Raw genomic sequence first — 12,837 nt, 5'->3', positions numbered from 1 at the left:
TTTCTTGAGAAGCAACACCGTCTGGAAAAGATAATACACCTGATTGATACTGGGAGATCTAAGCAAACATCCTGATAACTTTAGGTGCTGCTTTTTTTCCCACCATTATTAACTTCAGGGCTAATTCAAATAACCTCCAAGTTTCATATTTTCCCATTCTTTTTCTCTCCAATTTGGAACCAATTATAATGTATCACCTTTCAGGAAGATCACCAGCTTATCTGGAGCTGTGAAGATAAGGTAGCCAAAGCCTAATTGACTGCATAATGATGAAAGAGCCCCGGACTGGCTGGGAACGAGGTGAGAGAACAGAGAATGGGATTTGCATCCGAGGTGGCTAAAATGTAGAGCTGCCAAGGGCAGATGTGCGGGATGAGGACTGAAACATGAGATGTAAGTCCAGGGTCAGGCTGGGAATAAAACCATCTTGTTTTCTCACAACGGTTAAAGTGAATGGTGGGATGTCTGAGAAAATGTTTCAGAAAAGTGTTTGAGCCTTTTGACTGCAGCAGAGAAATGCTTGTCATCTCCGAGCCCTCGGTGTAATTCACTTTCCCGTGTCTGGGTGAGGAACCACAGGTGTGTGCTTTTGATAAGATGAACAAAATACATTAAGAAGTCCCTGAAGTAGTGGATTATTTTTTTCTCTTTTCTGACTTGAGGACAAAACCAGAGAGCAGTGCAGGAAATACTGTCTGCCCCGCTTGGCTGTTTCATTCCTGTTGAATAGGACAGTGCTGGTATTTCTTTTGAAGTCTTGTTTTAGAGTCCCACTGGTCTTTACATAGGTAGAATTTTTTCTTCCCTGAGGAAGGTGTTTTCCCATGATCATAATTGCTTTTTAATGGCGCTGCAGCTGATGCTGGATTTGTGCTGAGCTGGACACTGAATTACATCTTTATAAAAGCTTTTTTTTTTCCTTCATAATTTAGTCTAGATGACTGGGGTTCTTGCCTGAGAGTTGCCAACAGCTGGAGCCTGGCTCCCGACTGAAACCTCCCAGTATTTTGGGCTGGAGAGCTGCGATGTGGTCGGTCACAGCGGTCCTGGCAGGGTCCAGCAGAGCCCGTTCAGTTCCCATCACCAGTTGTGGATCTGAGCAGGTTTGGCAGACTCGTGCTCAGCAGTCCTCCAGGTGAGGTGTGGTTTGGCCGAAGGGGGCTGCTTCACGACAATTCATCTCTTCTTCAGTAAAAGCAATCATTTCGGTCCCTCGTTTGTGGAGCTGGTGGGTTCCTCGCGCGTGCAGTAAGCTGGGCTGTGCAGGCGATGCGGAGCTGTGCCGACACGTGGTTTAGCTTCTTTTCACTTAACTCCAGGGACGTGATATAAATTTATGATTTTGGTTTTGTAAACCTGTGAGTGGATGACATTAATTCCTAGTTTTTTGCCAGAGACGAATACAGTACAAGTGATATCCTTGTAAGTACAGTTTGGCAGTTGCTGCCAGTACGTGAGAAACATCATTTCATTTGGAAGTTTTAAAACAAAGAAGCTGCTTCTGGGGGATGTGTGCAAGAGGTGTTCACAAGAGACAGAGAGGGGAATGGCAAAGTCTGTTTTTTCAAATGAGACACCCTACAGCTAAAAATCTACGTGATTGATGTGTATTTCGCTGAGCTACTTAGTGTTTGCGACTTGTTATTGTCTTTTCAGCTGTGCATATTTGAACAGGGACAGCGGTAATGACGAATCATTATTATACTATAAATAAAACATTATCCAGATTACTCTGGTCAACAGAGCAGAAAACAAATAGCAAATTCTAATGTCCTTGAATTACAATTTAAAAACAAAAGGCAGCAGTGCAGGATTTGCACTGAACACATTCTCCCAGTTGCTACGAGAATTTTTCCAGTCACATCAGTACTATTCAGGGGTTTGCTCTTTGAGCACCGATGAGTAAATTCTCCCCAAGAAGAAAATGCAGCAACCCTAGGGAGCTCACAGCACACAACACTCAGCTTTCTCCTTTTTTCTGCCTTGCTCGGCGCTGTAGTACAGTGTGGCCGCTCGATGGAAGAGCCGGGAAATGGGCACGCGGGCGGCGAGAGAGCCCCGGGTCCCAGCGCAATATCGCTGGCGGTGCGGGGAGCCGAGAGCTCGCGGCAGGATCCAACCTGAGGGATCGAAAAGGCTGAGGATCCAAAGGATGAAATTCTTCAGGAGAAGAGAAAAAGGAAAAAACAAACTGTTATCTCCCTGTTCAGGTTGAAATGATTAAAAAATAAAATATTGACTGTGCAGGGTCCCCGCAGCACTGTATGGTGTGCTAGAGAAAAAAAGCTGATGCTTCCGTGGGGGTCATGAATTAGCTTTTTATTGGGATTTTTTTATATGTATATCCACTTGCTGGGGAGAACACTAGGAAGTGTATTTAATAAGGTGTTTAAATATGTGTTTGCATTGATATAAATGCATGCAAAACAATACTGTTGAGATTTGGATTAAATTAAAATATGTCTATTAAAAACTTCTAGATTGAGTTGTTGCAGTCATACGTCATCATTGCCCACTTGGGACACTTGCAAATCTTCACAATTTTTCTTTTAAAATCCTTTTGAATAAGAGTCATGAGAGGAACAATCATAGCAATTTGAAACTGATCTAAACCAGTCACCTGTTACACAGGAAAATGCTTTTTAAAATAGGGCCTGTTCCAAGTGAAATTCAATCAACTTCAGTTCTGTTTCCATGGGCAGTGGGAAATGGGACCTGATGAAGCCTGGCCTTTCCTTTGGTTCATCAGACTGTATTTGGCTTACCTTGCTGGGGGTAAAGAGTGCTTTTCAGCAGTGACTTTCTCAAAATAGATCTGAGGAAAAAAAAACGTAATGCTTTAAAGTTGATTTTTAAGGTATTTTGATTGGGAAAAGTGTGGTGGTGAGCTCTCTGGCATGATGGGTTTGGTACCAAGGCTCCCTCCAGCTGCCAGGCTGATGCATTGTGCCGGGGCTTGGTGGGAGCAGAGCGGGGTGACCTTCTCCATCGCCCCAGCATCCCAGGATACTGCTGGCTGCTGCTGATGAAGGTTGGCCTCTCCCTGGGAAAATGTTCGGGCTGTGTTAGAACAAAGGCCGAGTCTCCAAAGGCACCTCTCCCGGGTACACAGCCCCTTTGTGCTGTTGCCTTCGTCTTTCAGCAAACTTTGGCTTTTGCTGAGCTGTTTGGTGTTTGCTGGGTGCAGAGGGAGCCGGGCAGGTTTGGTCATGGTCACTCCTCTCTCACGGGGAGGTTTGAGGCAAGAAAGCTCCTTCGAGGGACTTACAAAGGCCTTGGGGGGACTCACAGGGGAGAGGCACCAGCTCTGCCTGGGGCTGTGCTGCAGGAGGGGTAACTCTCTCCTGCTGCCCCAGGCTCCTGTTCTCTGCCGCTCTGTGCCCAGCACTGCTCCCATGGTGTGGCACCAGCCCCAGCCTTGCTTGATGAGCTTGAGCTTTGGTTTAAGTCAAAAGCTGCTGGGCGGGCGCATGTCCTCTCCGTGTTCAAGAAGCTCAGGTGTTGGTGTTAATATACTTGTCCCTTGATTCATAACAGCCTTTCCCTGGGAATCCACAGGGGCCCAGATGCTCCAGGTGCTTCCAGAGCGACGGTTGTTTGCTCCAGGCTCTGCTTTGTCTTCCTGAGGTCTGGAAGCCTCAGCCGGGGCCGTGGCAGTGTCCCAGCGAGAGGATGGAATCCCAGTAACTCCGAGCAGGGGCTGAACCAGCAGCGGGTGCAGCAGGTGCTGCGTCTCTTGGCACCCTCCTGCTTTGGGGAAGCTGACGCACGTTTTTGACTTTCAACTAACACCTCTGCTTTTAATGTGCCACACACAATTATTAAACAGTTTCTGATTGTCTTCATCGAAACATTTCTTGGATATCATGAAGTGCTATCGAACCTCGTCTGCCTGGGCTTGCAGCATCGTTCACTGCAGCACAAAAACAAGTTCCAGCTGGGGAACAATGTTCAGTGGTGTGTTCCAGGGTCTTAGTTTTACTTTGTGTCTTTATATATACAACATCTAAAAAGAAAAAAATGCCACAAGCAAGTGCCAGATTTAGCAAACTCTCTTTATTTACATACAAATACATGTACACATATGTTCTGTATATGTACACATATTTCAGCGTATATACATACATGATTTCCACATACTCTACAATAAATAGCATGTAGGGTTTTCTTTTAATTGCCTACAGTGCTGTGTAAAAATACATAGCAATAAAGTCATGGCTTACAGCTAAGTTACAAAAGCACCAACCACTGAACTCGTAGCGATAAATCCAAGCTTATCTACAGCCAGAACGAGGACACGCTCTACAGAATACAAACTAGACCATCCTGGAGGAATCAACAGTCAGAGACAAACTAAAAAACATCGTTTAGACCAGGAGAGACGCTGTGTGAAATAAGATGAAGGAAAACATTTAGATTATTGATCAAACTAAACCACACATTTAGATTTGTCACCTAAACAGAAAAACAAATGAACTGGTTACTTGTATATTCTTAACCAATTTTTTTGTATGAGACTTTACCAAGGAAATCAGAATTAATCCCATGAGTGAGTCTTTGAGCTGTCGTAGTCATTTGTCTGAGTATTACGCTTGAACTGAGTATTTTAATAGTACTCTATTGAAGCTGTATGTAACTTCTCGGACCCTGCGTGTAAGTTTGATCATAGGCAATAAAAAGCACTTCCTCAGCCAGCTTCTTCCATGGGACCTGTGACACCGACCCGTCACGCAGCACTATGACAGCAAATTGGCAGCAGCAGCAAAATCAATACCCAAGGAGAGTGCAGGGGGCTGATGCTTGAAGCAGCATTGCTGGAGCCAACCGCTATTGACTGCGGCGGGAGCAACATCTGTCCTGCGGCAGCAAAGCCCCAGCTGGACCCTCTGTTCTTACAGCTAACTGCAGTGGAGTGATGCTGTTCTGTACCAGGGGGAAACCTGCCTGAATATTCTCTATGCTGACAGTGATTGTTTGAAATCTGCTTAATGAGGCAACGATGCATAGATTTCTGTTGTCCTCTTTATCTGTCATTGCATATTTAAAGTCAAAATTTAAGCAACGCAATGCTAAGGAAGACAACGGGGTGCCGTTAAGCAGAAAGCTTGTGGTGTTTGTGTATTGTCTTTATGCTGTGATGTGTTTTCCTTGCTGCAAGAGAATTGCTGCCTTTACCTGCCAGCCACCCCCTGGAACCATTTTCAGACTTAACCAGAGATGATCTTTTTCCAAGGTACGTATGTTCTCTTATCACTGTAAATCTAGTGCTGGTGTAGATGTAAATGTTTGAAACGTTTGAGAAGAATCAAAACCAATGGTGACCATGGAAGGAAGAAATGTCCCCCAAACCTGCACACCTGGTGGGTCTACTGAACTAAAGCTCGTCAGTGTCTAATGACATCATTGCATATCCACAGGTAAGAAGTCTGAAGGAAGAACTACTCACTCTTCACTTCAGCGAATACATACAACTACTACAACTCGTAGAAATGCAGATTCCTTTCATTTTTTTGTCCTAGAAATAGCACTTTCTCTTAGTATTTGGACTGGACTCCTTGAGCCCTGCGTGTGTAACATTCTTTATGAAATTACTGGGAGAGCTGTTTATTTGGATTTTGTATATAATCGGCTGGGAATCTGTTTCATCGTTTGTTCTTTGCGTTGTCATCTTCTAAAGTTCCCAACAAGAAACAGGATCATTTCCTATTATGTGTTTTCCATTTCAAGTAAAAGACAACTTCTCTGCTATCGAGTCTAATTTAAAAAACCGATTTTCAAGATCAATGTTCGTTACAGACATAAATTTTGTTTGATTTTTTTTAATGTATATTCCTGCTAGGTCCCTTATTAACGAGGAGAGCACTAAAATGCAATGGTCTGAAATGAAAATGATTGTTACATAATTAGTTGGATTATTTACGATACAGCACAACTACAGCTACAGTTTTAAAAGACTTCTTAACCTGATAGGAAAACATATTCTTCTCCAAAAGGTTAATGGAAATGCTTATTTTTACAACTGATGCTGTATCTCTACAGTTACCCACGGTGGTATCAGCCGGAGGACAGGTACGGAGTCTCGCTGTGGTAGTTGTAATCGGGGCAGACCTTTTGCACCAGTTTGTAATCGACGCTGTAAAAAGCAATGTAAATGCAGATGACTTTAAACGGTTTGGAACACAACCAGGAGACATGGCTTTGAGTCTGCTCTTGATAGCAGATCTTTGAAGGGTCAAAATTGCACAAGGCAGTTTTTTTCGCACGGTCTGTTTTTTCGTACTCAATTCGGCAATTGAAGGACTTGGATTCCTTCGTCTCCAGCGTTGACTGTGGAGAAGATTCAAACTCGACCACCTTGGAAGGTGGCACCAGGCTTACAGAAACATTTCCCAGACCTGTGGAATTATGTCGGAAATAAACGCTGAAGGTCCCATTGCCGTGATCGACGATTTTGCCTGTGATCAGGAGGTTCAGCTTAACAGTTTTGATGTTAGAGTGGAAGTCGCCCCATCCAAACATTTTCTTGAATTTCCCAGTTTTTACTATAGGTCTGCGTTTAGTTCGTGCGAGAGATTCCTGAACCTCCGTGATGTTGGACAACCAATCCCAAAAGTTTTCTATGCTGTCTGAGTAGGATACCTGGCCATGTTTCAGTACTGGAGATGGCTTAACGAACAGGCGCAGAGGATTGATGATCCTGGAATGGACCACGTTGTCCACCAGTGTCTCTGCAGCATCCTTGTCTTCCCAGTCCAGCACGTCTGCGGCTTGTACCACTTGATCAGCGTCACAAAATACCTGTTTCAAAACAGAAAGAAAGAATTGTATAAAGTGTGAAAAGAAAACTGTCAAGATACAAATGGAGCCATTAATATTTTTACACCAATAGGGTCTGAACCGGTCCACTCACGTGGACTACTGCCATGAGTAATGTCTGCAGCGCCACGAAAGCTCAAGGATTTTCCTCAAAATAGCTTACAGGAGGCGCAAAAAGTTCAATGGCAGCCATCCACAGGAACAAATTGATAAATCTCTGGACAGTTCAAGGACTGAGGACAGACACCCTTTGCTCATAGATTTGTTAGATAAAAATAAGTCCAAGGATACTGGAAAACCTGAGCAGCCAAGTGACACCTCTGCTAAAAGATGGAGTGAAATAGAAACACAGAATTTTCCATTCCCCTTTGGTTTTCTCCCCACTTAACCTCCCAACTACTTCAGGCTTAAAATCCTGTTTTATTCAGCTGTTTCTGCTGTTGTAATTGTGTACTAAAATGCTCAAGAGTTCAGAAGCAGGATCTGTGTTTCAGCAGGCTAGAAATGATCATCTAACTTTTTAGGTCCTTTACAGCTTGAACAGAAGTTTTGGAGAAGGTGTTTTCAGGGTTTGTTCTCTTCAGAACTGTCTCATACCATCATCCTAATGTACAAAGAAAAACTTTCTCAGCTGCAATTATTCTTAGGAAATGTGTGAACAGGAAAAAAGGGTCCTTGAAAAGGGAAAGGTGAAAGAACTGTGCTGTCCTCACCCCTAAACTGCTGCCACCTCCTCCTCCTGGCAGAACGCTCCTCTGGCTTCATCACCGACCGTGCAGTGCCAGGATTGGGATGGTGGTGTCACCTGGCAAAGATCAGACACTCCAAAGCCCTGGATTGTCACTGGGGCTGTTCTCCAGCAACAGGCTCTGAACCAGAGCCCAAACCCACGCACCACACGTTCTTCCTGATCATCCCTCGTGCAGTTGTTAAGATTGAATGTCGAAAGGTGGCCATCACGGGCACGTTCACAACTTGAACGCTGAAAGGCAGCCGTTGCTATTGCTAAATAAATCTATGGCTGGATCGAAATGCAGTGGGCAGGGGTGTCTCTGCGGAAATCTGTTATCTTCTTCTTCAGGTTAGAAAGGGGGGAAAAAGGATGACAATGACCACTCTCAGCCAGAGACCTTGTACATCACTTTCTGCCTCTACGCTACGTGTTTTATGGCTGAGCTCTGAACCCAGGAAAACGGGAGATTCCAATGGGAACAGTGACAGGTGCTGATCTGTACCAGCACAAACAGTGCTGTCACAGCGATGCTGGGGGAAGCATCGTTTCCACCGTGCTGGAATGCTCCTGGAGAAGCCAGGTCATGTTTACACACAGTTCCTCAACCACTTTGAAGCCTGCTCCCAAACTCAAGCTCAGGTGGGTGATCCTGAGAGCAGCTGCCCATCCGCAGTGCCAGGGCGAGAACTCCCCTGTTGCAGAGGAGTGACTGTTCAGATGAAACAAGAACTGATGCACACTCATCCTTCACCCCAAAACTGACCCGAGGCCTTTAGAAGCAGGAAAAAAGAGGCTTTTCGGCTGCATTTCCAGATTCCAGCTGGGACCAGGGGCCTGGCAGTGCAGAAATCCCAGAACTTCTCTGCTGCACAGCTAAATGATCCGCTGCTTAAAATGCTAACGACCACTCAGAGACGTGGGCACCTATTTTTTTTGCTGTTAGTAACTGAGATGGAGGGAACCGCGGTTGGAAATTTTAAGGAGAAATACGTAGAAACGAAGCTGCTTGGTGCACAGGAGGTTCTGACTTTGCTTGTGTCCACACCCAGCTCTGACTGTCCTCTGGCAAGGGCACAGGAACACACACGCTTGTCCTCCTGGGCTGCTTTTCCTTTGCGATGTTTATTGAAATCCCTACAATGGCTCTCTCGCTTTTCTCCCCTCGCCTTTTATGAAGGAATCCAGAGAGCACTGAGGCGTGTGTTCCGGGTAATGCTCAGCGTATGTCTCTTCAGGGGGCTCTCACTCCAAATGAGACAGCAGCGCGTTGCTTTCTGAATGGCTTTGTGCACAAGGTGCTGGTATTGAAAGAAGAAATCTGCGGGTATACGGCTGGGGATGGCTGAAGGGTGGGAAACACTAACGCACGCTCAAACCGGGGAGGTTTGTCACAGCAGTTAGATAGGGCACAATTATTTCAAAACCGCGACGGTGGAACTGCAGAGTTGCATTGTGCTAAACTACTACTACTTTTAATTATCTGTGCGTTACGCCGAATGAGGTGGGCTCTCAAGATAATGAAACGTGTCCCCAGAGCTGCAGCGACATGGACTGTTTCATGCGGCAACGAAACAGCTTTCGTAAGATGGGAATACAAAATCGTTCAGATGTTGAATTATAAGGATGTAACGTTCCTGTGTGAGGCCTCGAGAGCAATCGCCAGCCACTGTTGGAAGTTGTGCCTTACACGTAACATGGCTAATTTTTTCCTATTTCTTTGTTTGAAATAGTTTGCAGACTCTAATCTCATCCAGCCTTTAATTCTCGACTCTGCTTCATCCTGCCGCTGTCTTATTTCCCTGATTCCATTGTAGGAAGGAGGCTCCGAGGCTGACAAAGTTCTGTGCCCGGTGGGTTGCAGGATGGGACCTTGCAGGTGCTGGGTAGTACATTTGTCGTGTTTTGCAAACGCTCAGCAAAAAGATGTCTAACAAAGAACCGCCTGGTTCTGCTCAGTGCCCAGCGCAGGAGCAGGAACGAGGATGCATTGTTCAGAAATATGAATAATATTTGTGCTTTTTTAATGTAAAACCGTCTTTGTGCGTGTGCAGATTTTTTTTCTATTTTGAATAAAGCTTTCTGCGCTATAAGAGAACCGAACTCGAATGCATCATTCTCCTCTATACATCGCAAAGGCCCTTTGCCTGATGACAGCTTTTGCTATTCGCGAGGATGGGCCGATGCTCTTTGTTCAGCTGTTTATTCACGTTGGTTAGCAATTTCTGGGAAATAAAAAAAAAAAAAGTATTAAAAGAATGCAGCACATGCTGGAAAAAATGACTTCCTCAGCATCTTCCCTTTTCACTATAATGCTTCTCTGTAGTGGAAAATATTGCTAGTAGGGTATTTGAAAAATCCTGGCTTAGGGAAGTTGGTGTGTACATTTAAATAGATGGCTATTGCTGTAGCTCTCCTCCGCTGCACCTGCGTTTTCCCATTGCCTCCAAACCATCCATTTCCAAACAGAAGAAATCACCTCATCTTTTTCCGTATTACAGAGGCTGTAAAATGTCACCCAGTAAACCTAAAATTTCCATTAGAGTGTAGATATTTTCCAGTCAGAAACATAATCTTGGACCCATCGAGATGCTCAGAGCCCACAAGGTGCCTTGCTGTTTTCTTTTGTGATGTTAACCACAAGAACAGCTCAAACCAAAGTATGATGTGCTTTATATTTATGTAGTTTTAAACTTCAAACCATTGGTTCCTCCTGTGTGCTTCTCGGAAAAGATTTGTGATTGCTCTTCAAAACCTTTCTCTTCCATGAATGATCCTGGCCCTGGGGGAGCAGCACAGGGTAAATAACGTTCCCTGTGAAGGATTTTGGAGAAGTGAGCCGGCATTAACGAGACACTGGTATCGGTAAACACTGCAGTTTCTTTATTTGCACAAATAAATTTGGGTTCATCTGGAACTTGCTCCCACACCTTTCTCTGTGGGCAAGGCACTAAATACCAGCAGGTGTAGCCGTGCAGGACTTAATTGTTTTGATGCTTTGGGAATTCTATCCAGGTTACTCATCAATCACCAGCAATCACTTCTGGAGCTTTGCCACTGCCAGGAATCATTGAAAAACTCTCAGCAATTAGCTGGAATAAAGAGGTCTGTTGGGATAAACAGCTCTGAAGCACTGTTCTGGTGCTGCTGGGAGCTTTTCATCCCACCCGTGGAGAGGGAAGAGTGGTGGGAGGGAGCTGGTACTCGGTAACCTCCTCCTGCCCCCAGTTCCACCAGTGAAAAAACTCATACTGGGAGGCTTCCAGTGGCCTCTGCGCTCTCAGCTACTTCCATCCCTGAGGATGGATCTTGTAGGTTTATGTTCCTGTCACCCCTGCAGCAGCACAGGATACTTCTTTGGCTTCTTCATGATGATCCCAGTTCCTTACGAGCCGTCTGCTGCTGGATCACGCAGCATCGCTGAGCGGCTGCACAAAAACCTCGCTTTGGGAGGGGTGGGGGAGAAATTGCTCTGCTTTGTCTGTTTGAAAATTCAATGATTTCAACACATTTATCAAATTTTAAATAATTTATGTCTTGACAAGCCTTATCAATTTTGCAAAGCACACACATTAACCAGATACAATGATCCCATATTAGCTTTTTCAGCATCTTACACCAGAGCCCAGAAAGATTAATAAAAACTCAGCCTGTCATCAATTAAATGGAAAAACATAAAATTGTGTTCCATTACAGCCCCCCCACTTTTTTTTTTTTGCAAGAAAATGATGACGGTTCTAATAATTCATCACAACAAGCTGAGCTTGAACTTTACTGATTATTAAATACGTTTTTCCCAAAGGCAGAGGCCGTGATGGGGTTTTATGGCAGCAGATGTGATTGCTGTCAAGAATGCTTCAAGGAATTTCGGAATTAAGCAACATCTTCTTTTAGCAGGACTGTATAAAAAACTCATGTTTGTTCCATCTAGTCACAGCCTTATTTTTCAGGATGTTATAAGCCCGTGTGCTTTTGTAATTGTAAGGTGGATTAACCTTCATTCCCCACTGCAGTGTTTCCTAGGAATGAAAACTGTGAATTAACAACTCAGGCCACCACTGAGGTCTTTAGGATGCCTTGATCTTCAGTAGCCCAAACACACGCTCAGCTTTTTGCTTGGAAATCTTTGGTTTTTGATCCCTTCTCCCACAAATTCTGCTGGGAAGCTTTTAGATTTTCCTTGAGGAAACAAAATTGTGCACGTCAGCCTGCCAAAAAGTGACGAGTTGTTTTGCACTGAATCAAAAATTCTTTCATTAGCTGAAATTTGCACTGATTCCTCCTCTTCCTCCTCCTCCTCCTGACTCTGCAATCAGCTGCAGCTCCCAGCCCACCAGCCCCTGTGCTGATGTGAATGAGACAACGATAGCAGCAGCAAACGAGAACGGCGTGTGCATTCTGCTTTGAACACTCCTGCCATGGTTTGGAGTTTGTGTTTTTGCTCAGAAGATGTATTTTAAATTAGATAAGCATAGAGGAGTTCATATAAGCTACTTATTAGAAATTGGTTTTGTAAGTTAAAAAGTGTATGTGATTACCTGAGGGCCTGACAGCAAGGTATGTGGCTCTCACACTGGGAAAATAATGAGGGCTCCGAAGAACTACAGCTAACTTCTGTACAAAAGTGACTTGAAATATTTTAGATGAAGGGGCTGCTAAAACATGGCCCATATTTGACTGCTTGCTTTACTTTCCCAGCCAAATTCTTCTGCCGTGGTTACGATGAAGCTGATGAGGGACCTCGAGGTGCTGAGAGTGACCATTCCCTCCCCAGGGGGTGGCCAACTCACAGCCAGCCCAGGGGGGCTGCAGACTGCTGATGGTGCTCCCCAGGTCCTGGTGATGCTAACTACCTGCATGGCAGCCTGGTCTGACCCGTGGGGACCATCCGTGTCACATATAATCCTCCAAGCAGTGAAGGAACAGAGTAAGCTGGGAGGTACTTTTGTGAGAACTTCAAAAAACAAGAGAAATGACAAACGACATCTCAACTGGAGGTTGAGAGCAGGGTCTTTGTGTCCTCTGTGGCTCTGGAAGCAGTGCTTGCAGTTTGCAGCCTGGAAGAGAGGAGAGGTGTGAGCAGCACACCAGCAAAAGCAGGACCCGAAGAATCCTGAAGGTCCTGCCCGTTAGCTCCATTAGTTAAGCAACTCCAGTTTCCTTATGCGTTTGTCAAAGCTGGGAATTATTTCCCCTTGTAGATGACGAGACTCCACAGAAACTGCTGTCACCATTTACCCATGCCAATGGGGCTGGTGGGAAGTGAATACTCAGAAGAGAGGCTGAACCTT

The 12,837-nt window shown here is 44.9% G+C and overlaps 1 protein-coding gene across 1 annotated transcript; it reads right to left on the bottom strand.

Annotated features, from left to right (window-relative positions):
* Nucleotides 1-6,054: 6,054 nt before the first annotated feature.
* On the bottom strand, nucleotides 6,055-6,807 carry NXPH2 (neurexophilin 2; the record flags this gene model as incomplete). Its single annotated transcript, XM_010074422.1, has 1 exon — nucleotides 6,055-6,807. A coding segment is annotated over one exon (753 nt), but the record flags the coding sequence as incomplete, so codon positions are not given.
* Between the last annotated feature and the right edge of the window lie 6,030 nt (nucleotides 6,808-12,837).

This window comes from Pterocles gutturalis, unplaced genomic scaffold, assembly GCF_000699245.1.
Source record: "Pterocles gutturalis isolate BGI_N339 unplaced genomic scaffold, ASM69924v1 scaffold19487, whole genome shotgun sequence".
NCBI lineage: Eukaryota > Metazoa > Chordata > Aves > Pterocliformes > Pteroclidae > Pterocles > Pterocles gutturalis.
This window is presented reverse-complemented; position numbering and strand designations above follow the sequence as displayed.